Source organism: Oncorhynchus clarkii, chromosome 9, assembly GCF_045791955.1.
Source record: "Oncorhynchus clarkii lewisi isolate Uvic-CL-2024 chromosome 9, UVic_Ocla_1.0, whole genome shotgun sequence".
Taxonomy (NCBI): Eukaryota; Metazoa; Chordata; class Actinopteri; order Salmoniformes; family Salmonidae; genus Oncorhynchus; species Oncorhynchus clarkii.
In genome coordinates, this window is record NC_092155.1 from 75,636,168 (window position 1) to 75,662,070 (window position 25,903).

A 25,903-nucleotide genomic window follows, 5' to 3' on the forward strand; every position below is an offset into this window, starting at 1 on the left:
CACACACATAAATACACACACAAATACACAAACACACATAAATACACACATAAATACACATAAATACACATAAACACACATAAGTACACAAACACACATAAATACACACATAAATACACAAACACACATAAATACACATAAAAACACATAAGTACACACATAAATACACAAACACACATAAATACACAAACACACATAAATACACACATAAATACACAAACACACATAAATACACACATAAATACACAAACACACATAAATACACACATAAATACACACAAATACACAAACACACATAAATACACATAGATTATCTATCCATCTGACTCAAAGAGCATGATCATTACACAGGTGCACCTTGTGCCGGGGGGACTATAAAAGGCCACTCTAAAATGTGCAGTTTTGTCACACAACACAATGCCACATATGTCTCAAGTTGAAAGAGCGTGGCAACTTTCTGGCTGGCTGACTGCAGGGATATCCAACAGAGCTGTTGGCTGAGAATGTCATGTTAATTTCTCTACCAACCGGCGTCACAACCGCAGACCACGTGAATGGCGTTGTGTGGGCAAGCGGTTTTCTGAAGTCAACGTTGTTAACTGATTGTCCCATAGTGGCGGTGGGGTTATGGTACGGGAGGCAGGCATAAGCTACGGACAACGAACACAATTACATTTTATCGATGGCAATTTGAATGCACAGAGATATCCTGACAAGATCCTGAGGCCCTGAGGCCCATTGTCGTGCCATTCATCCACCGCCATCACCTCATGTTTCAGCATGATAATGCACTGCCCCATGTCACAAGGATCTGTACATAATTCCTGGAAGCTGAACATGTTCTTCCATGGTCTGCGTTCTCACCAGACATGTCACCCATTGAGCATGTTTAGGATGCTCTGGATCGACGTGTACGACAGCGTGTTCCAGTTCCCTCCAATATCCAGCAACTTCACATTCATTGAAGAGGAGTGGGACAACATTCCACAGGCCACAATCAAAAAGCCTGACCCACTCTGTGTAAAGGAGATTTGTCGCGCTGCATGAGGCAAATGGTTTGTCACACCAGATACGGACTGGTTTTCTGATCCACTCCCCTACTTTTTGTTTTCAGGTATCTGTGACCAACAGATTAACAGTGCATCTGTATTCCCAGTCATGTGAAATCCATAGATTAGGGTCTAATGAATTTATTTCAATTGACAGATTATTTTATATCAACTGTCACGGTCACATGTTGCGCTTAAGATTTTTGTTCAGTATAGTTTACTTAACTAAAGTTACTTTTAAAATGTAGTTCACTACACCGAAACTACTTTGTGAAAAAATTATCATATCTAAATCTGAGATGTTATAGACTACAAATTGCAAGAACAGTTCACTCTGGAGACAGATGTTAACAGAATGTGTAATTTAGCCTATTACACATAAAACAGTTTGAAGTGAGAATCAGGCAGGTCTGAGGCCCAAACAGAAAGGACATTCAGGCAGGTCTGAGGCCCAAACAGAAAGGACATTCAGGCAGGTCTGAGGCCCAAACAGAAAGGACAATCAGGCAGGTCTGAGGCCCAAACAGAAAGGACATTCAGGCAGGTCTGAGGCCCAAACAGAAAGGACATTCAGGCAGGTCTGAGGCCCAAACAGAAAGGACATTCAGGCAGGTCTGAGGCCCAAACAGAAAGGACATTCAGGCAGGTCTGAGGCCCAAACAGAAAGGACAATCAGGCAGGTCTGAGGCCCAAACAGAAAGGACATTCAGGCAGGTCTGAGGCCCAAACAGAAAGGACATTCAGGCAGGTCTGAGGCCCAAACAGAAAGGACATTCAGGCAGGTCTGAGGCCCAAACAGAAAGGACATTCAGGCAGGTCTGAGGCCCAAACAGAAAGGACAATCAGGCAGGTCTGAGGCCCAAACAGAAAGGACATTCAGGCAGGTCTGAGGCCCAAACAGAAAGGACATTCAGGCAGGTCTGACGCCCAAACAGAAAGGACAATCAGGCAGGTCTGAGGCCCAAACAGAAAGGACATTCAGGCAGGTCTGAGGCCCAAACAGAAAGGACAATCAGGCAGGTCTGAGGCCCAAACAGAAAGGACATTCTGGACTACCCATAATTATTAGTCTTTCTTCAGAAAAAGTAGTGTGTAGTTCCAGTAGTTAACTACACAGCAAAAGAGTAATGAACTACTGCAAATATTACCAAGTCTGGATTTAGTTAAACTACCACCAAGCTACAGCAAGATGTAATTAAATGATTCTGCTGAACTACAGTGCATGTAATTCACTTCTCCCCAACACTGACTAGTAAATGGTATCATAGCGTGAGTCTACAGGTGAGACACTGACTAGTAAATGGTATTACAGCGTGAGTCTACAGGTGAGAAACTGACTAGTAAATGGCATTACAGCGTGAGTCTACAGGTGAGACACTGACTAGTAAATGGTATTACAGCGTGAGTCTACAGGTGAGACACTGACTAGTAAATGGTATTACAGTGTGAGTCTACAGGTGAGACACTGACTAGTAAATGGTATTACAGTGTGAGTCTACAGGTGAGACACTGACTAGTAAATGGCATTACAGCGTGAGTCTACAGGTGAGACACTGACTAGTAAATGGTATTACAGTGTGAGTCTACAGGTGAGACACTGACTAGTAAATGGTATTACAGCGTGAGTCTACAGGTGAGACACTGACTAGTAAATGGTATTACAGCGTGAGTCTACAGGTGAGACACTGACTAGTAAATGGTATTACAGCGTGAGTCTACAGGTGAGACACTGACTAGTAAATGGCATTATAGCGTGCGTCTACAGGTGAGACACTGACTAGTAAATGGTATTATAGCGTGAGTCTACAGGTGAGACACTGACTAGTAAATGGCATTACAGCGTGAGTCTACAGGTGAGACACTGACTAGTAAATGGCATTACAGCGTGAGTCTACAGGTGAGACACTGACTAGTAAATGGTATTACAGCGTGAGTCTACAGGTGAGACACTGACTAGTAAATGGTATTACAGCGTGAGTCTACAGATGAGACACTGACTAGTAAATGGTGTTACAGCGTGAGTCTACAGGTGAGACACTGACTAGTAAATGGTGTTACAGCGTGAGTCTACAGGTGAGACACTGACTAGTAAATGGCATTACAGCGTGAGTCTACAGGTGAGACACTGACTAGTAAATGGCATTATAGCGTGAGTCTACAGGTGAGACACTGACTAGTAAATGGTATTACAGCGTGAGTCTACAGGTGAGACACTGACTAGTAAATGGCATTACAGCGTGAGTCTACAGGTGAGACACTGACTAGTAAATGGTATTACAGTGTGAGTCTACAGGTGAGACACTGACTAGTAAATGGTATCATAGCGTGAGTCTACAGGTGAGACACTGACTAGTAAATGGCATTACAGCGTGAGTCTACAGGCGAGACACTGACTAGTAAATGGTATTACAGCGTGAGTCTACAGGTGAGACACTGACTAGTAAATGGCATTACAGCGTGAGTCTACAGGTGAGACACTGACTAGTAAATGGTATTACAGTGTGAGTCTACAGGTGAGACACTGACTAGTAAATGGCATTATAGCGTGAGTCTACAGGTGAGACACTGATTAGTAAATGGTATTACAGCGTGAGTCTACAGGTGAGACACTGACTAGTAAATGGTGTTATAGCGTGAGTCTACAGGTGAGACACTGATTAGTAAATGGTGTTATAGCGTGCGTCTACAGGTGAGACACTGACTAGTAAATGGCATTATAGCGTGAGTCTACAGGTGAGACACTGACTAGTAAATGGCATTATAGCGTGAGTCTACAGGTGAGACACTGACTAGTAAATGGCATTACAGTGTGAGTCTACAGGTGAGACACTGACTAGTAAATGGCATTATAGCGTGAGTCTACAGGTGAGACCCTGACTAGTAAATGGTATTACAGCGTGAGTCTACAGGTGAGACACTGATTAGTAAATGGTGTTACAGCGTGAGTCTACAGGTGAGACACTGACTAGTAAATGGTATTACAGCGTGAGTCTACAGGTGAGACACTGATTAGTAAATGGCATTACAGTGTGAGTCTACAGGTGAGACACTGACTAGTAAATGGTGTTATAGCGTGAGTCTACAGGTGAGACACTGACTAGTAAATGGCATTACAGTGTGAGTCTACAGGTGAGACACTGACTAGTAAATGGCATTACAGTGTGAGTCTACAGGTGAGACACTGATTAGTAAATGGTGTTACAGCGTGAGTCTACAGGTGAGACACTGACTAGTAAATGGCATTACAGTGTGAGTCTACAGGTGAGAAAGCAGGTGTGGGAATTCAGGCTGTTAAAACCCCTGGGCTAGAGGTCTGCTGCTGTTCTGTTTTATAACGTTCTGTTTTATAACTCTCTCTGTCTCTGTCTCCGTCTCTGTCTCTCTCTCTCTCTCTCTCTCTCTCTCTCTCTCTCTCTCTCTCTCTCTCTCTCTCTCTCCCACTCTCCCTCTCTGGGAATTGGGTGGCCCCGGGAATTTCATTTCACCATGCTCTACCCACTGAGCCATTCAGGACCACTAGCTAGCTGTTAGCCTGATCGTCATCACTAGCCCTCTTTAAGAGACCATTGATAATACGCCCCCCTCCAGAAAACTCCTCCTTAAAGCTTAAGCATCTGGATCACGTTCTGCGTGTGTGTTAGGATCTCTACGTGTGTGTTAGGATCTCTGCGTGTGTGTTAGGATCTCTGCGTGTGTGTTAGGATCTCTGCATGTGTGTTAGGATCTCTGCGTGTGTGTTAGGATCTCTGCGTGTGTGTTAGGATCTCGTTCTGCGTGTGGGTTAGGATCTCTGCGTGTGTGTTAGGATCTCTGCGTGTGGGTTAGGATCACGTTCTGCGTGTGTGTTAGGATCTCTGCGTGTGTGTTAGGATCTCTGCATGTGTGTTAGGATCTCTGCGTGTGTGTTAGGATCTCTGCGTGTGTGTTAGGATCTCGTTCTGCGTGTGGGTTAGGATCTCTGCGTGTGTGTTAGGATCTCTGCGTGTGGGTTAGGATCTCTGCGTGTGTGTTAGGATCACGTTCTGCGTGTGTGTTAGGATCTCTGCGTGTGTGTTAGGATCTCTGCATGTGTGTTAGGATCACGTTCTGCGTGTGTGTTAGGATCTCTGCGTGTGTGTTAGGATCTCTGCGTGTGTGTTAGGATCACGTTCTGCGTGTGTGTTATAGGATCACGTTCTGCGTGTGTGTTATTTTAAACACACATTAGTTTGTATAACATAGCTGCTGCTCTCCCTCCCTTTACGTTTCTCTCTTTACCTTCTTCTGAACCCTGATAATGTCTCTGCCTCGTGTTTTCCCTAAGAGTAAAATAATAAAGTACCGAAGCTGTAGCGGATCTAGCCAGGGCCTGTACTGACGCTGAGGTGGGCTGGCAGCAATGCTCGGAATGTTCCAGTCCACCACCTACTGATTGACAGCTTGTGCCTTCAGTCAGGTGGAAGCAGCTCTGTGAGAGCCCACCCACCCCACGGCCCCTGCCCCTGCCTCTCAAGGTTATTCCAAACCAAACCCCCGGAACCTCGGAATAACCCTTAGAATCACAAACATCTAAACGCACACAACTTAACACAAAAAAAAGGGAGAAAAACAAACTCAGGGGTTTAACTATAAAACCTCCCAGACACCTGCACTACTAACACACAAACCTAATCCTCTTCCTGAGCCTTCTTTTCTCAATGTTCAGGAAGCCAAATTCAGGAAGTCAAATTCAGCAAGTCAAATTCAGCAAGTCAAATTCAGGAAGTCAAATTCAGCAAGTCAAATTCAGGAAGCCAAATTCAGGAAGTCAAATTCAGCAAGTCAAATTCAGGAAGCCAAATTCAGCAAGTCAAATTCAGGAAGTCAAATTCAGGAAGCCAAATTCAGCAAGTCAAATTCAGCAAGTCAAATTCAGGAAGCCAAATTCAGCAAGTCAAATTCAGCAAGTCAAATTCAGGAAGTCAAATTCAGCAAGTCAAATTCAGGAAGTCAAATGAGTCTAATAGTTCTAGTCACAGGAACATGTAGTGATGGGGTTCAAATCAATGCTATTACATATCGCAATATTACTTTTGGACGATATTATATCGATACTTTGACTCCAAGTATCAATTTGTAAAAATAACAATTAAAAAAATATTTTTTTTTTCTAGGTGTCTGTAGCTGTGCCAAAACTCTGGTATGTTTCATCCTATAGCTTGTTCTACTTCTTTTTAGATAGTGAGCAAACATGTTATCAACACCTTTATTTCCATGATTGATGAAAACTCATTTTCTCTTGTCTCTATCTGGTCTCGCTCTAGTCTCTTTGCAGCAATATGTTTGGAACATCAAGTCACAATAAAATACTTTTGAATCGAGAGTATTGAATCGCAATGATTATAGAATCATGAGAATCACGATGCATATAGAATCATGAGAATCACGATGCATATAGAATCATGAGAATCACGATGCATATAGAATCATGAGAATCACGATGCATATAGAATCATGAGAATCACGATGCATATAGAATCATGAGAATCACGATGTATATAGAATCATGAGAATCACGATACATATAGAATCATGAGAATCACGATGCATATAGAATCATGAGAATCACGATGCATATAGAATCATGAGAATCACAATGCATATAGAATCATGAGAATCACGATGCATATAGAATCATGAGAATCACATGTAGAATCATGAGAGTCACAATACATATAGAATCATGAGAGTCACAATACATATAGAATCATGAGAATTGCGATACACATCGGCACCTAAGTATCGTGATAATATTGTATCGTGAGGTCCAATTCCCAGCCCTACTCACAGGCGAAGAACTGCCACGGCTGGTAGGTCTCTCCGAAGTCGGTGGAACGTTCTAGCACCCAGAGGTCTGGTCGAGGAGAGTTGGCAAACTTGATCAGGACATAGGCCACGTGGAAGAGCTGGAGAAAGAAGAGAATAAAATACATTCAACGTTTACTTTTCAGAGAAACATGAAAAAGGGGCCATATTTTAGGGCAATTCTCAAAGATGGGGGAGACAAATAGAGAGAGACATCTGCTTGTAAAAAATAACATCCAACACTTGTGATTTTAATCTGAAACACGGGGAATGTTTACATCAGGGGAATTCTCAGAATTCCTTTTGAAATATGAATAATCCCGCTTCTTTGCTTCTAGAATGTCATTGTCACACACAGTAACATTTAGACCTGAAAACACTTATTAACCTGTGTCCTGTGTCCTATTCTCCATAGGGCTCTGGTCAAAGGAAGTGCACTATTATAGAGAACATGATGGCATTTGGGATGCATCCCTGGACACTTCATAAAGGCTAATAAAATATGTGCTGTCCGATGTTAGGAATTGCGAGCTTAATTTCTCTATTCACCTAGTGGTGAGTTAAAAAAAAACAGAATTGTTCCCTTGATGCACTATTCAAAGAGAGTAATTTGGTAACAGAAAGGATGGACAGAAAGGATGGAATTTCTGTGTTAGGCTTTGACGTTTGTGTGTGTGTGATGTTTGTTCCCATCGATCTATCATCAAAGACAGACACAGAGAGAGAGAGAGAGAGAGAGAGAGAGAGAGAGAGAGAGAGAGAGAGACAGAGAGAGACAGAGAGAGAGAGAGAGAGAGAGAGAGAGAGAGAGAGACAGCGAGAAAGAGAGAGAGACAGCGAGAGAGACAGAGAGAGAGAGAGAAAGAGAGAGAGAGACAGCGAGAGAGAAAGAGAGAGAACGAGAGAGAGACAGAGAGAGAAAGAGAGAAAGAGAGAGAAAGAGAGAGAAACAGAGAGAGAGAGACAGAGAGAGAAAGAGAGAGAGAGACAGCGAGAAAGAGAGAGAAACAGCGAGAAAGAGAGCGAGAGAGAGACAGAGAGAGAGAGAGAGAGACAGACAAACAGAGTGAGATAGAGACGCAAGCTGAACAGTGGATATTTAGGTTAAGGTTGAGCTATTTCGCTCGCTCGGATGCTTCCTCTGGTGAGATTGATGCATCTTGCTGTCGGCGTCTCGGACCCCCCAAAGTGGGATTTTTGTTGCATTTGGAGGAGCTCATGTTTCATCCAGGCTGTAATTCACACTCTGGGGGCGTATAGTCTCCCTTACCAAACCCTTGGCGTTCCACCTATAGTGCGTTGAGTTCAAATATCCTTTATGTGTTGGAGTGTTCCTGTCACAGTTTCATATACACGAGGTAGAAGTGTACTTAGTACAGTACACAGCCTGGTCTCATAGACTAGACGTAACATAGTAAACGTAAATCCGAGTCACTCAAATGAGTATGATATGTTAAGTTCGGTATGATTACAAAAAAGATAGAAGGTTACGTAAAAGGAAAGGTTCTCCCGTTTTGAATGATATGGTTTGAGTGTTTCTCTGAGGGATGTTCTATCAATCCCCAGGGGGTCATTTCCTGTTTTCATGTGTATCTGAGTTAATGACGTTCCAGCAGGCAGAAATCCATCCGGTATGACGTTGCACCGTGGTAAAGTCTCTCCCCACTACACTGGCAGTTAATAGGAATATGACTTTCAGATCGCTAAAATGTCTATCGTACATGTCAGACATTAATAACCAAAGAGGATGTCTTCTCTCGACTGAGCCATTTATCATATTTTTTTTTTGAGAAGTTCCTACCTCGAGAATTGTGTAATTTAATGGAGGGTCTAGCACATTTTCTCCTATTTGTCTGCCTCTACAGTCCAGGGTGCATTGCATGGTGCCGTTGCCAGAGATATTACAGAAGAAAGGAGATAGGAATCGAAATAAATGAGCATTTAACACCCCCACCCAGCAGACTGTCGATCAATCTCTTCACGTCGTCATGCTGCATCACTTGCCTGCTAAGCTAATCGTCCCTTCTCAGAGTCAGTGCATATGTCGAGAAACATGCCTATTTTCCTTGAAAGTACTTAATGTCACGATTCCCTTTAGCTATACAATATACAAAACAAAACCAACAGTTTACAGTATCTATGATTTGTATGACAGAGGTGCACAACTTGACCAGGGCTCATGACCAGGGCTCATGACTAGGGCTCATGACCAAGGCTCATAGGGCTGTACTATGTAGGAAGTAGGGTGTCTTTTGGGACACAACTAGGGCTTCACGCCTGTGAACTGTCCCTAATGTGCCCCAGACGTTACTGTAATCGGGTGTGAGGTTTTTGCTCTCGGCCAATAGGGTGTGAGGTTTTTGATTTCGGCCAATAGGGTGTGAGGTTACAGTTCTGTATCGCCCTGTTAGATAAGCTCTTTCATAACCCAGTTAGAACAACTTCCTGTTAGATAAGATCCTTCATGCCCCAGTTAGAACAACTTCCTGTTAGATAAGATCCTTCATGCCCCAGTTAGAACAACTTCCTGTTAGATAAGCTCCTTCATAACCCAGTTAGAACAACTTCCTGTTAGATAAGATCCTTCTTGCCCCAGTTAGAACAACTTCCTGTTAGATAAGCTCCTTCATAACCCAGTTAGAACAACTTCCTGTTAGATAAGCTCCTTCATAACCCAGTTAGAACAACTTCCTGTTAGATAAGATCCTTCATGCCCCAGTTAGAACAACTTCCTGTCTGGAAAAGGAAGGGACCTGAAACCAGTTTTAAGTTTCCAGTTCAGTCATTGTGTCAGTCAGGTGTGTGTGTGTGTGTGTGTGTGTGTGTGTTTGCGTCCGTGCGTGCGTGCGTACGTGCGTGTGTGTGTGTGTGTGTGTTTGCGTGCGTGCGTACGTGCGTGTGTGTGCGTGTGTGTGCGTGCGTGCGCGCGTGCAAGCGTGCATGTGTGTGCGTGCGTGCACGGGTGCGTGTGTGTGTGTGTGTGTGCGTGCGTGCGTGCGTGCGCGTGCAAGCGTGCATGTGTGTGCGTGCGTGCGCGGGTGCGTGTGTGTGTGTGTGCGTTGAACAGCATCCATACTAAACCTGTAGTATTGCCAAGCGGTACTGGTATCTCGTTGGTTAATAAGTCATTCTACCACCTCAATACTATTCATGAAATGTAGAGCTTGAAGGAATCATTGACCTTTGACCCAGAGTTTCACCAACCTCCCAGACAGGACCTCTATCTATTCAACGGCAAAATAAGGAGACAAAATACTCAAAGTCCAAGCTGATTGCTTTTATTAAATACGTTTATTTTGATATTGTGTGCTGAATTATATTGTTTTATACATATGTGTGTATGTTTTATTGTTCTGTTGTTATTGTAATGTAAACAGGGCTCTCTTGTAAAAAAAAAGAAGATTTTTAATCTCAATGTGACTCCCTGTTTAAAGGTTAAATAAATCACATTAAAATGGCTTTTGAAATGCATCCGAGCAATAAATGCCTGGGATCAGTGAATGGCCCTGTGAGGATGATCTCTCACTCACACACTCTCTCTCTCTCTCTCACTCACTCACTCACTCACTCACACACTCTCTCTCACTCACTCACTCACTCTCTCACTCACTCACTCACTCACTCACTCACTCACTCACTCACACACTCTCTCTCACTCACTCACTCACTCACTCACTCACTCACTCACTCACTCACACACTCTCTCTCACTCACTCACTCTCTCACTCACTCACTCACTCACTCACTCTCTCACTCACACACTCTCTCTCACTCACTCACTCTTTCACTCACTCACTCACTCACTCACTCACTCACTCACTCACACACTCTCTCTCACTCACACACTCACTCACTCACTCACTCACTCACTCACACACTCTCTCTCTCTCTCTCACTCACTCACTCACTCACTCACTCACTCACTCACTCACTCACACACTCACTCACTCACACACTCTCTCTCACTCACTCACTCTCTCACTCACTCACTCACTCACTCACTCACTCACTCACTCACTCACTCACTCTCACACTCACTCTCTCTCTCTCACACTCACTCTCTCACACTCTCTCTCTCTCTCTCTCTCTCTCACACACACACACACACACACACACACACACACACACACACACACACACACACACACACACACAGTAGGGTTATTAATTGTACACATTCCTCGGGGAGTTGGTTGTGCATTCCAGAATCCTGCTGCCCCAGATTACCATGGTGATTAGCAGGGAGAAGGAAGGGGGGGGGGGGGGGGGGGGGGGGGTTTGAACGATGGGCCTGCTGGCACCTGAGAGAGGTAGGGGGATAGAGAAAGAGGGAGAGAGGGATGGTAGGAAAGGAGTTTAACCCAATCTCATACACGCCCAGGTCAAAATGCCACAGGCCAAAGGGAGTTTAAGGGACAGTCTGATCTCAGGGAAAGGGGGAGAAAGAGAGAGAGAGAGAGAGAGGGGGGGGGGGGGGGGGAAGAGAGAGGTAAGTAGTGAAAAAGGTGAAAAGTAGTGCACTATATCAGGCCCTGGTCTAAAGTAGTGTACTATATAGGGCTCTGGTCTAAAGTAGTGCACTATATAGGGCTCTGGTCTAAAATAGTGCACTATATCAGGCCCTGGTCTAAAGTAGTGCACTATATCAGGTCCTGGTCTAAAGTAGTGCACTATATCAGGCTCTGGACTACAGTAGTGCACTATATCAGGCCCTGGTCTAAAGTAGTGCACTATATAAGGCTCTGGTCTAAAGTAGTGCACTATATCGGGCTCTGGTCTAAAGTAGTGCACTATATCAGGCTCTGGTGAAAAGTAGTGCACTATATCAGGCCCTGGTCTAAAGTAGTGCACTATATCAGGCTCTGGTCTAAAGTAGTGCACTATATAGGGTTCTGGTCTAAAGTAGTGCACTATATAGGGCTCTGGTCTAAAGTAGTGCACTCTATAGGGCTCTGGTCTAAAGTAGTGCACTATATAGGGCTCTGGTCTAAAGTAGTGCACTATATAGGGCTCTGGTCTAAAGTAGTGCACTACTAGGGCTCTGGTGAAAAGTAGTGCACTATATCAGGCTCTGGTCTAAAGTAGTGCACTATATAGGGCTCTGGTGAAAAGTAGTGCACTATATCAGGCTCTGGACTAAAGTAGTGCACTACGTAGGGAATCAGCCAGAGTGTTTACAGTCCAGAGGGACAGCGGTGGAGACGGGTCACATCAGAGAGGAGAGGCTCCTGAGAAGTCCAGAAGTCTGTACACACTCCATGTACACAATCACTAACTCTCAGAGTTAACCTGATGTCCTCATTCACTAACTCTCAGAGTTAACCTGATGTCCTCAATCACTAACTCTCAGAGTTAACCTGATGTCCTCAATCACTAACTCTCAGAGTTAACCTGAGTCCTCAATCACTAACTCTCAGAGTTAACCTGAGTCATTGAGCTAATTCCAAGAGAGAGCCGGCTGCTTGATGAGACTCCCAGATCAGAGAGGACAGGATCCTGAGAAGTCTACAGAAGTTTCTCCCTGCTCACAATCACTGACTCTCTCTGACAAGCAAGCAGGCAGGCAGGCAGGCAGGCAGGCAGGCAGGCAGGCAGACACACACACACACACACACACACACACACACACACACACACACACACGTACGTACGCCTTCAAGCACAAACACTCACACAGTCCATTACTGAAATAGCTTAGGCCCAGCCCTGATAGGAGGTTGGAAGAAACATGTCTCTACACCTCCCCTGTCCTCTACCCCTGTCCTCCCCTTTCCTCCCCTGTCCTCTACCCCTGTCCTCCCCTCATCTCCCCTGTCCTCCCCTTTCCTCCCCTGTCCTCTACCCCTGTCCTCCCCTGTCCTCCCCTGTCCTTCCCTCTCCTCCCCTGTCCTTCCCTGTCCTCCCCTCTCCTCCCCTATCATCTACCCCTGCCCCCCCTCTCCTCCCCTGTCCTCCCCTCGCCGTTAACCACAGGTTCTGTCAGACCTGGGCTCTGACCGTTAACCACAGGTTCTGTCAGACCTGGGCTCTGACCGTTAACCACAGGTTCTGTCAGACCTGGGCTCTGACCGTTAACCACAGGTTCTGTCAGACCTGGGCTCTGACCGTTAACCACAGGTTCTGTCAGACCTGGGCTCTGACCGTTAACCACAGGTTCTGTCAGACCTGGACTCTGACCGTTAACCACAGGTTCTGTCAGACCTGGGCTCTGACCGTTAACCACAGGTTCTGTCGGACCTGGACTCTGACCGTTAACCACAGGTTCTATCAGACCTGGGCTCTGAACGTTAACCACAGGTTCTGTCAGACCTGGGCTCTGACCGTTAACCACAGGTTCTGTCAGACCTGGGCTCTGACCGTTAACCACAGGTTCTGTCAGACCTGGGCTCTGACCGTTAACCACAGGTTCTGTCAGACCTGGGCTCTGACCGTTAACCACAGGTTCTGTCGGACCTGGACTCTGACCGTTAACCACAGGTTCTGTCAGACCTGGACTCTGACTGTTAACCTAAAAAAAAATGGGGGGGGCTGGGGGGTAGAGGGTTCGGAGGCTGGGGGGTAGAGGGTTGGGGGGCTGGGGGTAGAGGGTTGGGGGGCTGGGGGGTAGAGGGTTCGGGGGCTGGGGGGTAGAGGGTTCGGGGGCTGGGGGGTAGAGGGTTGGAGTGCTAGTGTACTGGGGGCTAGGGGGTAGAGGGTTGGTACTGGGGGTAGAGGGCTGGGGGGTAGAGGCTTGGTACTGGGGGTAGAGGGTTGGTACTGGGGGTAGAGGGTTGGTACTGGGGATAGAGGGTTGGGGGGTAGAGGGTGCATGGAGGGGATGGAGAGGACCAGGGTGTGTCGCGCCTGGTGAGGTCATTCCCAGGAAGTGTCATTTGGACGAGTTCTATCTATTATTATATCAATGGAGTCGTCATGCAGAACACCAACACTCTCTAAGGGCTCTACGCCCATCTGCACTCCAGTTGCCGACTGTTATTACAAAGACCTCTCATGCATACATACTGTAGTCCCTTAAAATGAGCCGGGGGAAATCGCCACGCATCGTCACATAAAGTTCAGACAGAGGATGATTATGGTCTTTTCCCCCCAAAAAAACAATGGTATGTTTCCTTCCAGAGGACAGGCTCAGTCTCTATACACATCGAGAGGACAGGAGCCAGGCTGACATGTTGGTTCTTGACTCAGGGGCCCATGAACAGGAGACAGATCATGGAACAAGGCTTAGTGGAAAGATTGAAGAGGCCTTCTCAGGGTACTCCTATCAGGCAGCAGAAGAGAGGGGGACAGGACACATTGGGCCTTGTCGAGATTTGAGGGGGAGAGATGAGGGGGAGAGATGAGGGGGAGAGATGAAGGGGGAGAGATGAAGGGGGAGAGATGAGGAGGAGAGATGAGGAAGAGAGATGAAGGGAGAGAGATGAAGGGGGAGAGATGGAGGGGGAGAGATGATGGGGGAGAGATGGAGGGGGAGAGATGAAGGGGGAGAGATGAAGGAGGGGAGATGAGGGAGAGAGATGAGGAGGAGAGATGAGGAAGAGAGATGAAGGGAGAGAGATGAAGGGGGAGAGATGAGGAGGAGAGATAAGGAGGAGAGATGAGGGAGATAGATGAAGGGAGAGAGATGAAGGGAGAGAGATGAGGAAGAGAGATGAAGGGAGAGAGATGAAGGGGGAGAGATGAGGAGGAGAGATGAGGAGGAGAGATGAGGGGGAGAGATGAAGGGAGAGAGATGAGGGGGAGAGATGAAGGGGAGAGATGAAGGGGAAGAGATGAAGGGGGAGATGAAGGGGGAGAGATGAAGGGGGAGAGATGAAGGGGGGAAGATGAAGGGGGAGAGATGAAGGGGAGAGATGAAGGGGGGAAGATGAAGGGGGAGAGATGAAGGGGAGAGATGAAGGGGAAGAGATGAAGGGGGAGAGATGAGGGGGGGAAGATGAAGGGGGAGAGATGAAGGGGAGAGATGAAGGGGAAGAGATGAAGGGGGAGAGATGAAGGGGGAGATGAAGGGGGAGAGATGGAGGGGGAGAGATGAAGGGGGAGAGATGAAGGGGTGGAGATGAAGGGGGAGAGACGAAGGGGAGGCACTGTCCTCTTGTGCTCCAGCTACCATAGGTGTCTGTCTGTACTACCTGTGTGTGTGTGTGTGTGTGCGTGCGTGCGTGCGTGTGTGAGCGAGCATGGACACCATTCTCTAATCCACTGAGTCAGATCTCCTCATACAGGATCTCTGACCGTGACTAAAGACACAGGGAGAGATAACAGGCTACATAAAACAGCTCCCTGTCACACGTCATGTCTTACACCCTGCAGCATGCTGGGATGCCCTTCACCTATTCTCCTATAGAAACATGGTTACACCCTGCAGCATGCTGGGATGCCCTTCACCTATTCTCCTATAGAAACATGGCTACACCCTGCAACATGCTGGGATGCCCTTCACCTATTCTCCTACAGAAACATGGCTACACTCTGCAGCATGCTGGGATGCCCTTCACCTATTCTCCTATAGAAACATGGCTACACCCTGTAGCATGCTGGGATGCCCTTCACCTATTCTCCTATAGAAACATGACTACACCCTGCAGCATGCTGGGATGCCCTTCACCTATTCTCCTATAGAAACATGGTTACACCCTGCAGCATGCTGGGATGCCCTTCACCTATTCTCCTACAGAAACATGGCTACACCCTGCAACATGCTGGGATGCCCTTCACCTATTCTCCTATAGAAACATGGCTACACCCTGCAACATGCTGGGATGCCCTTCACCTATTCTCCTACAGAAACATGGCTACACTCTGCAGCATGCTGGGATGCCCTTCACCTATTCTCCTATAGAAACATGGCTACACCCTGTAGCATGCTGGGATGCCCTTCACCTATTCTCCTATAGAAACATGACTACACCCTGCAGCATGCTGGGATGCCCTTCACCTATTCTCCTATAGAAACATGGCTACACCCTGTAGCATGCTGGGATGCCCTTCACCTATTCTCCTATAGAAACATGGCTACACCCTGCAGCATGCTGGGATGCCCTTCACCTATTCTCCTATAGAAACATGACTACACCCTGCAGCATGCTGGGATGCCCTTCACCTATTCTCCTATAGAAACATGGCTACACCCTGCAGCATGCTGGGATGCCCTTCACCTATTCTCCTATAGAAACATGGCTACACTCTGCAGCATGCTGGGATGCCCTTCACCTATTCTCCTATAGAAACATGGCTACACCCTGCAGCATGCTGGGATGCCCTTCACCTATTCTCCTATAGAAACATGGCTACACTCTGCAGCATGCTGGGATGCCCTTCACCTATTCTCCTATAGAAACATGGCTACACCCTGTAGCATGCTGGGATGCCCTTCACCTATTATCCTATAGAAACATGGTTACACCCTGCAGCATGCTGGGATGCCCTTCACCTATTCTCCTATAGAAACATGGCTACACTCTGCAGCATGCTGGGATGCCCTTCACCTATTCTCCAATAGAAACATGACTACACCCTGCAGCATGCTGGGATGCCCTTCACCTATTCTCCTATAGAAACATGGTTACACCCTGCAGCATGCTGGGATGCCCTTCACCTATTCTCCTATAGAAACATGGCTACACTCTGCAGCATGCTGGGATGCCCTTCACCTATTCTCCTATAGAAACATGGCTACACTCTGCAGCATGCTGGGATGCCCTTCACCTATTCTCCTATAGAAACATGGCTACACCCTGCAGCATGCTGGGATGCCCTTCACCTATTCTCCTATAGAAACATGGCTACACTCTGCAGCATGCTGGGATGCCCTTCACCTATTCTCCTATAGAAACATGGTTACACCCTGCAGCATGCTGGGATGCCCTTCACCTATTCTCCTATAGAAACATGGCTACACTCTGCAGCATGCTGGGATGCCCTTCACCTATTCTCCTATAGAAACATGGCTACACTCTGCAGCATGCTGGGATGCCCTTCACCTATTCTCCTATAGAAACATGGTTACACTCTGCAGCATGCTGGGATGCCCTTCACCTATTCTCCTACAGAAACATGGCTACACCCTGTAGCATGCTGGGATGCCCTTCACCTATTCTCCTATAGAAACATGACTACACCCTGCAGCATGCTGGGATGCCCTTCACCTATTCTCCTATAGAAACATGGTTACACCCTGCATACTGGGATGCCCTTCACCTATTCTCCTACAGAAACATGGCTACACTCTGCAGCATGCTGGGATGCCCTTCACCTATTCTCCTATAGAAACATGGCTACACTCTGCAGCATGCTGGGATGCCCTTCACCTATTCTCCTATAGAAACATGGCTACACTCTGCAGCATGCTGGGATGCCCTTCACCCATTCTCCTATAGAAACATGGCTACACTCTGCAGCATGCTGGGATGCCCTTCACCTATTCTCCTATAGAAACATGGCTACACCCTGCAGCATGCTGGGATGCCCTTCACCTATTCTCCTATAGAAACATGACTACACCCTGCAGCATGCTGGGATGCCCTTCACCTATTCTCCTATAGAAACATGGCTACACCCTGCAGCATGCTGGGATGCCCTTCACCTATTCTCCTATAGAAACATGACTACACCCTGCAGCATGCTGGGATGCCCTTCACCTATTCTCCTATAGAAACATGGTTACACCCTGCAGATGCATCCAAAGGGAGAGAGAGAAAGTCCCAACAACAAACCACGTGACTGGAATCACAATTGGATCTTTCTCCTATAAATACCGGCAGGGTAGCCTAGTGGTTAGAGTGGCGGACTAGTAACCGAAAGGTTGCTAGTTCAAATCCCCGAGCTGACAAGGTACAAATCTGTCCTTCTGCCCCTGAACAGGCAGTTAACCCACTGTTCCTAGGCCGTCATTGAAAATAAGAATTTGTTCTTAACTGACTTGCCTAGTTAAATAAAGGTTAAATAAAATATTTAACCCTCAACCTGTGGTTTAGGAAACAAGTTTCCCCTGAGAGCTCTCCTCAACCTGTGGTTTAGGAAACAAGTTTCCCCTGAGAGCTCTCCTCAACCTGTGGTTTAGGAAACAAGTTTCCCCTGAGAGCTCCCCTCAACCTGTGGTTTAGGAAACAAGTTTCCCCTGAGAGCTCCCCTCAACCTGTGGTTTAGGAAACAAGTTTCCCCTGAGAGCTCCCCTCAACCTGTGGTTTAGGAAACAAGTTTCCCCTGAGAGCTCCCCTCAACCTGTGGTTTAGGAAACAAGTTTCCCCTGAGAGCTCCCCTCAACCTGTGGTTTAGGAAACAAGTTTCCCCTGAGAGCTCCCCTCAACCTGTGGTTTAGGAAACAAGTTTCCCCTGAGAGCTCCCCTCAACCTGTGGTTTAGGAAACAAGTTTCCCCTGAGAGCTCCCCTCAACCTGTGGTTTAGGAAACAAGTTTCAAAGGGATGATGGACGTGGCCATGTTCCGTCAAAACTTGGGTGAGAACCTCCTTCCTTCTTTGGTGTTCAATTTCCTGTATCGGCTGTTGGTACGGTTTGAGGTGGCACCACAGGTCCCAGAGTGGTGTGTCGGGAAAACAATATAGGGGAATGGTAGATTTTCCTGACCTGGTTGCCTGTTTACCTGCACACGGCCTGGGCTATGTGTGACTTTCATGTTGAGGCCCTCTTTGCAGGGACCTAACTCACTCTATTAAATTAATCAAAACAGGAAAATATTTGGCTAGAAATTCTAAAGGAAATTATTTCCATCACTGCATATAGGTAATTAAAACAGGAAAATATATGGCTAGAAATTCTAAAGAAAATGATTTCAAGAGAGAAAAATGTCCTTCTGTGTGCTACCTATATGCAGTGATGGAAATAATTTCCTTGATTAATTTAATAGAGTGAGTTAGGTCCCTGTAGTAGAAGGACATATTAATATTATAAATATATAAATATATATAAATATTTTCCTGTTTTGATTACCTATATGCAGTGATGGAAAAAGTACCCACTTGTCATACTTGAATAAAGATACTTGAGTCATTTTCTATTAAGGTAACAGACATGCAGTAAAATACTACTTGAGTAAAAAGATTTAAAAGTATCTGGTCTTAAATACTTTACCAGGGAAGTCAGTTTTAAGAGCAAATTCTCATTTACAATGACGGCCTTGTCCAGGGGCAGAACGACAGATTTGTACCTTGTCAGCTCGGGGGTTTTGATCTAGCAACCTTTCGGTTAACCACTAGGCTACCCTGCCACCTCTACACTCTAACCACTAGGCTACCCTGCCGCCTCTACACTCTAACCACTAGGCTACCCTGCCACCTCTACACTCTAACCACTAGGCTACCTGCCACCTCTACACTCTAACCACTAGGCTACCCTGCCACCTCTACACTCTAACCACTAGGCTACCCTGCCGCCTCTACACTCTAACCACTAGGCTACCCTGCCACCTCTACACTCTAACCACTAGGCTACCCTGCCACCTCTACACTCTAACCACTAGGCTACCTGCTGCCCCTACACTCTAACCACTAGGCTACCTGCCACCTCTACACTCTAACCACTAGGCTACCCTGCCACCTCTACACTCTAACCACTAGGCCACCCTGCCACCTCTACACTCTAACCACTAGGCTACCCTGCCACCTCTACACTCTAACCACTAGGCTACCCTGCCACCTCTACACTCTAACCACTAGGCTACCTGCCACCTCTACACTCTAACCACTAGGCTACCCTGCCACCTCTACACTCTAACCACTAGGCTACCCTGCCACCTCTACACTCTAACCACTAGGCTACCTGCCACCTCTACACTCTAACCACTAGGCTACCTGCCACCTCTACACTCTAACCACTAGGCTACCCTGCCACCTCTACACTCTAACCACTAGGCTACCCTGCCACCTCTACACTCTAACCACTAGGCTACCCTGCCACCTCTACACTCTAACCACTAGGCTACCCTGCCGCCCCAAATATACTTAAGTATCAAAAGTAAAAGCATAAATCTTTTCAAATTCCTTATATTAAGCAAACCAGGCAGAAACATTTTCTGTTTTTATTTAAATTTACAGATAGCCAGGGGAACACTCCAACACTCAGATATCATTTACAGATAGCCAGGGGAACACTCCATCACTCAGACATCCTTTACAGATAGCCAGGGGTACACTCCAACACTCAGATATCATTTACAGATAGCCAGGGGAACACTCCATCACTCAGACATCCTTTACAGATAGCCAGGGGAACACTCCAACACTCAGATATCATTTACAGATAGCCAGGGGAACACTCCATCACTCAGACATCCTTTACAGATAGCCAGGGGAACACTCCAACACTCAGATATCATTTACAGATAGCCAGGGGAACACTCCATCACTCAGACATCCTTTACAGATAGCCAGGGGAACACTCCAACACTCAGATATCATTTACAGATAGCCAGGGGAACACTCCATCACTCAGACATCATTTACAGATAGCCAGGGGAACACTCCAACATCATTTACAGATAGCCAGGGGAACACTCCATCACTCAGACATCATTTACAGATAGCCAGGGGAACACTCCAACATCATTTACAGATAGCCAGGGGAACACTCCAACACTCAGACATCATTTACAGATAGCCAGGGGTACACTCCAACATCATTTACAGATAGCCAGGGGAACACTCCAACACTCAGACATCATTTACAGATAGCCAGGGGTACACTCCAACATCATTTACAGATAGCCAGGGGAACACTCAAACACTCAGACATCATTTACAGATAGCCAGGGGAACACTACAACACTCAGACATCATTACAGATAGCCAGGGGAACACTCCAACACTCAGACATAATTTACAGATAGCCAGGGGAACACTCCAACACTCAGACATAATTTACAGATAGCCAGGGGAACACTCCATCACTCAGACATCATTACAGATAGCCAGGGGAACACTCCAACACTCAGACATCATTTACAGATAGCCAGGGGAACACTCCATCACTCAGACATCATTTACAAACGAAGCACCAGATCAGAGGCAGTAGGGATGACCAGGGATGTTCTCTGTTTAGTGAGTCCTCCAGATCAGAGGCAGTAGGGATGACCAGGGATGTTCTCTGTTTAGTGAGTCCTCCAGATCAGAGGCAGTAGGGGGGACCAGGGATGTTCTCTGTTTAGTGAGTCCTCCAGATCAGAGGCAGTAGGGGGGACCAGGGATGTTCTCTGTTTAGTGAGTCCTCCAGATCAGAGGCAGTAGGGATGACCAGGGATGTTCTCTGTTTAGTGAGTCCACCAGGTCAGAGGCAGTAGGGGGGACCAGGGATGTTCTCTGTTTAGTGAGTCCACCAGATCAGAGGCAGTAGAGATGACCAGGGATGTTCTCTGTTTAGTGAGTCCTCCAGATCAGAGGCAGTAGGGATGACCAGGGATGTTCTCTGTTTAGTGAGTCCTCCAGATCAGAGGCAGTAGGGAGGACCAGGGATGTTCTCTGTTTAGTGAGTCCTCCAGATCAGAGACAGTAGGGATAACCAGGGATGTTCTCTGTTTAGTGAGTCCTCCAGATCAGAGGCAGTAGATGACCAGGGATGTTTTCTGTTTAGTGAGTCCACCAGATCAGAGGCAGTAGGGATGACCAGGGATGTTCTCTGTTTAGTGAGTCCTCCAGATCAGAGGCAGTAGGGAGGACCAGGGATGTTCTCTGTTTAGTGAGTCCTCCAGATCAGAGGCAGTAGATGACCAGGGATGTTTTCTGTTTAGTGAGTCCACCAGATCAGAGGCAGTAGGGATGACCAGGGATGTTCTCTGTTTAGTGAGTCCTCCAGATCAGAGGCAGTAGATGACCAGGGATGTTCTCTGTTTAGTGAGTCCACCAGATCAGAGGCAGTAGGGATGACCAGGGATGTTCTCTGTTTAGTGAGTCCTCCAGATCAGAGGCAGTAGGGATGACCAGGGATGTTCTCTGTTTAGTCTGTCCTCCAGATCAGAGGCAGTAGGGATGACCAGGGATGTTCTCTGTTTAGTGAGTCCTCCAGATCAGAGGCAGTAGATGACCAGGGATGTTCTCTGTTTAGTGAGTCCTCCAGATCAGAGGCAGTAGGGATGACCAGGGATGTTCTCTGTTTAGTGAGTCCTCCAGATCAGAGGCAGTAGGGAGGACCAGGGATGTTCTCTGTTTAGTGAGTCCTCCAGATCAGAGGCAGTAGATAACCAGGGATGTTCTCTGTTTAGTGAGTCCTCCAGATCAGAGGCAGTAGGGATGACCAGGGATGTTCTCTGTTTAGTGAGTCCTCCAGATCAGAGGCAGTAGGGATAACCAGGGATGTTATCTGTTTAGTGAGTCCTCCAGATCAGAGGCAGTAGGGATGACCAGGGATGTTCTCTGTTTAGTGAGTCCTCCAGATCAGAGGCAGTAGGGATGACCAGGGATGTTCTCTGTTTAGTGAGTCCTCCAGATCAGAGGCAGTAGGGATAACCAGGGATGTTATCTGTTTAGTGAGTCCTCCAGATCAGAGGCAGTAGGGATGACCAGGGATGTTCTCTGTTTAGTGAGTCCTCCAGATCAGAGGCAGTAGGGATAACCAGGGATGTTCTCTGTTTAGTGAGTCCTCCAGATCAGAGGCAGTAGATGACCAGGGATGTTCTCTGTTTAGTGAGTCCTCCAGATCAGAGGCAGTAGATGACCAGGGATGTTCTCTGTTTAGTGAGTCCACCAGATCAGAGGCAGTAGGGATGACCAGGGATGTTCTCTGTTTAGTGAGTCCTCCAGATCAGAGGCAGTAGATGACCAGGGATGTTCTCTGTTTAGTGAGTCCTCCAGATCAGAGGCAGTAGATGACCAGGGATGTTCTCTGTTTAGTGAGTCCTCCAGATCAGAGGCAGTAGGGATAACCAGGGATGTTCTATGTTTAGTGAGTCCTCCAGATCAGAGGCAGTAGGGATAACCAGGGATGTTCTCTGTTTAGTGAGTCCTCCAGATCAGAGGCAGTAGATGACCAGGGATGTTCTCTGTTTAGTGAGTCCTCCAGATCAGAGGCAGTAGATGACCAGGGATGTTCTCTGTTTAGTGAGTCCACCAGATCAGAGGCAGTAGGGATGACTAGGGATGTTCTCTGTTTAGTGAGTCCTCCAGATCAGAGGCAGTAGATGACCAGGGATGTTCTCTGTTTAGTGAGTCCTCCAGATCAGAGGCAGTAGGGATAACCAGGGATGTTCTCTGTTTAGTGAGTCCTCCAGATCAGAGGCAGTAGGGATGACCAGGGATGTTCTCTGTTTAGTGAGTCCTCCAGATCAGAGGCAGTAGGGATAACCAGGGATGTTATCTGTTTAGTGAGTCCTCCAGATCAGAGGCAGTAGGGATGACCAGGGATGTTCTCTGTTTAGTGAGTCCTCCAGATCAGAGGCAGTAGGGATAACCAGGGATGTTCTCTGTTTAGTGAGTCCTCCAGATCAGAGGCAGTAGATGACCAGGGATGTTCTCTGTTTAGTGAGTCCTCCAGATCAGAGGCAGTAGATGACCAGGGATGTTCTCTGTTTAGTGAGTCCACAAGATCAGAGGCAGTAGGGATGACCAGGGATGTTCTCTGTTTAGTGAGTCCTCCAGATCAGAGGCAGTAGATGACCAGGGATGTTCTCTGTTTAGTGAGTCCTCCAGATCAGAGGCAGTAGATGACCAGGGATGTTCTCTGTTTAGTGAGTCCTCCAGATCAGAGGCAGTAGGGATAACCAGGGATGTTCTATGTTTAGTGAGTCCTCCAGATCAGAGGCAGTAGGGATAACCAGGGATGTTCTCTGTTTAGTGAGTCCTCCAGATCAGAGGCAGTAGATGACCAGGGATGTTCTCTGTTTAGTGAGTCCTCCAGATCAGAGGCAGTAGATGACCAGGGATGTTCTCTGTTTAGTGAGTCCACCAGATCAGAGGCAGTAGGGATGACTAGGGATGTTCTCTGTTTAGTGAGTCCTCCAGATCAGAGGCAGTAGATGACCAGGGATGTTCTCTGTTTAGTGAGTCCTCCAGATCAGAGGCAGTAGGGATAACCAGGGATGTTCTCTGTTTAGTGAGTCCTCCAGATCAGAGGCAGTAGGGATGACCAGGGATGTTCTCTGTTTAGTGAGTCCTCCAGATCAGAGGCAGTAGGGATAACCAGGGATGTTCTCTGTTTAGTGAGTCCTCCAGATCAGAGGCAGTAGATGACCAGGGATGTTCTCTGTTTAGTGAGTCCTCCAGATCAGAGGCAGTAGATGACCAGGGATGTTCTCTGTTTAGTGAGTCCACCAGATCAGAGGCAGTAGGGATGACCAGGGATGTTCTCTGTTTAGTGAGTCCTCCAGATCAGAGGCAGCAGATGACCAGGGATGTTCTCTGTTTAGTGAGTCCTCCAGATCAGAGGCTAGTAGGGATGATCAGGGATGTTCTCTGTTTAGTGAGTCCTCCAGATCAGAGGCAGTAGGGATGACCAGGGATGTTCTCTGTTTAGTGAGTCCTCCAGATCAGAGGCAGTAGGGATGACCAGGGATGTTCTCTGTTTAGTGAGTCCTCCAGATCAGAGGCAGTAGGGATGACCAGGGATGTTCTCTGTTTAGTGAGTCTTCCAGATCAGAGGCAGTAGGGATGACCAGGGATGTTCTCTGTTTAGTGAGTCCTCCAGATCAGAGGCAGTAGGGATGACCAGGGATGTTCTCTGTTTAGTGAGTCCTCCAGATCAGAGGCAGTAGGGATGACCAGGGATGTTCTCTGTTTAGTGAGTCCTCCAGATCAGAGGCAGTAGGGATGACCAGGGATGTTCTCTGTTTAGTGAGTCCTCCAGATCAGAGGCAGTAGGGATGACCAGGGATGTTCTCTGTTTAGTGAGTCCTCCAGATCAGAGGCAGTAGGGATGACCAGGGATGTTCTCTGTTTAGTGAGTCCTCCAGATCAGAGGCAGTAGATGACCAGGGATGTTCTCTGTTTAGTGAGTCCTCCAGATCAGAGGCAGTAGGGATGACCAGGGGTTTTCTCTGTTTAGTGAGTCCTCCAGATCAGAGACAGTAGGGATGACCAGGGATGTTCTCTGTTTAGTGAGTCCTCCAGATCAGAGGCAGTAGGGGGGACCAGGGATGTTCTCTGTTTAGTGAGTCCTCCAGATCAGAGGCAGTAGGGATGACCAGGGATGTTCTCTGTTTAGTGAGTCCTCCAGATCAGAGGCAGTAGGGATGACCAGGGATGTTCTCTGTTTAGTGAGTCCTCCAGATCAGAGGCAGTAGGGATGACCAGGGATGTTCTCTGTTTAGTGAGTCCTCCAGATCAGAGGCAGTAGGGATGACCAGGGATGTTCTCTGTTTAGTGAGTCCTCCAGATCAGAGGCAGTAGTGGGGACCAGGGATGTTCTCTGTTTAGTGAGTCCTCCAGATCAGAGGCAGTAGGGGGGACCAGGGATGTTCTCTGTTTAGTGAGTCCTCCAGATCAGAGGCAGTAGGGGGGACCAGGGATGTTCTCTGTTTAGTGAGTCCTCCAGATCAGAGGCAGTAGGGATGACCAGGGATGTTCTCTGTTTAGTGAGTCCTCCAGATCAGAGGCAGTAGGGATGACCAGGGATGTTCTCTGTTTAGTGAGTCCTCCAGATCAGAGGCAGTAGGGATGACCAGGGATGTTCTCTGTTTAGTGAGTCCTCCAGATCAGAGGCAGTAGGGATGACCAGGGATGTTCTCTGTTTAGTGAGTCCTCCAGATCAGAGGCAGTAGGGGGGACCAGGGATGTTCTCTGTTTAGTGAGTCCTCCAGATCAGAGGCAGTAGGGGGGACCAGGGATGTTCTCTGTTTAGTGAGTCCTCCAGATCAGAGGCAGTAGGGATGACCAGGGATGTTCTCTGTTTAGTGAGTCCACCAGATCAGAGGCAGTAGGGATGACCAGGGATGTTCTCTGTTTAGTGAGTCCTCCAGATCAGAGGCAGTAGATGACCAGGGATGTTCTCTGTTTAGTGAGTCCTCCAGATCAGAGGCAGTAGGGATGACCAGGGATGTTCTCTTGATAAGTGTTTGATTTGAACCATTTTCCTGTCCTGCTAAGCATTCAAA

At 47.1% G+C, this 25,903-nt stretch overlaps 1 protein-coding gene across 1 annotated transcript in view; it reads right to left on the minus strand.

Moving 5' to 3' along the window:
• The window catches only part of LOC139416955 (laminin subunit alpha-5-like), a 250,153-nt gene that overhangs the window by 172,806 nt on the left and 51,444 nt on the right, over nt 1-25,903 (minus strand). Inside the window, exon 3 of the mRNA XM_071166167.1 lies at nt 6,856-6,973. Within this exon, the coding sequence (XP_071022268.1) occupies nt 6,856-6,973 (118 nt within the window). The remainder of the gene's footprint in view (nt 1-6,855; nt 6,974-25,903) is intronic.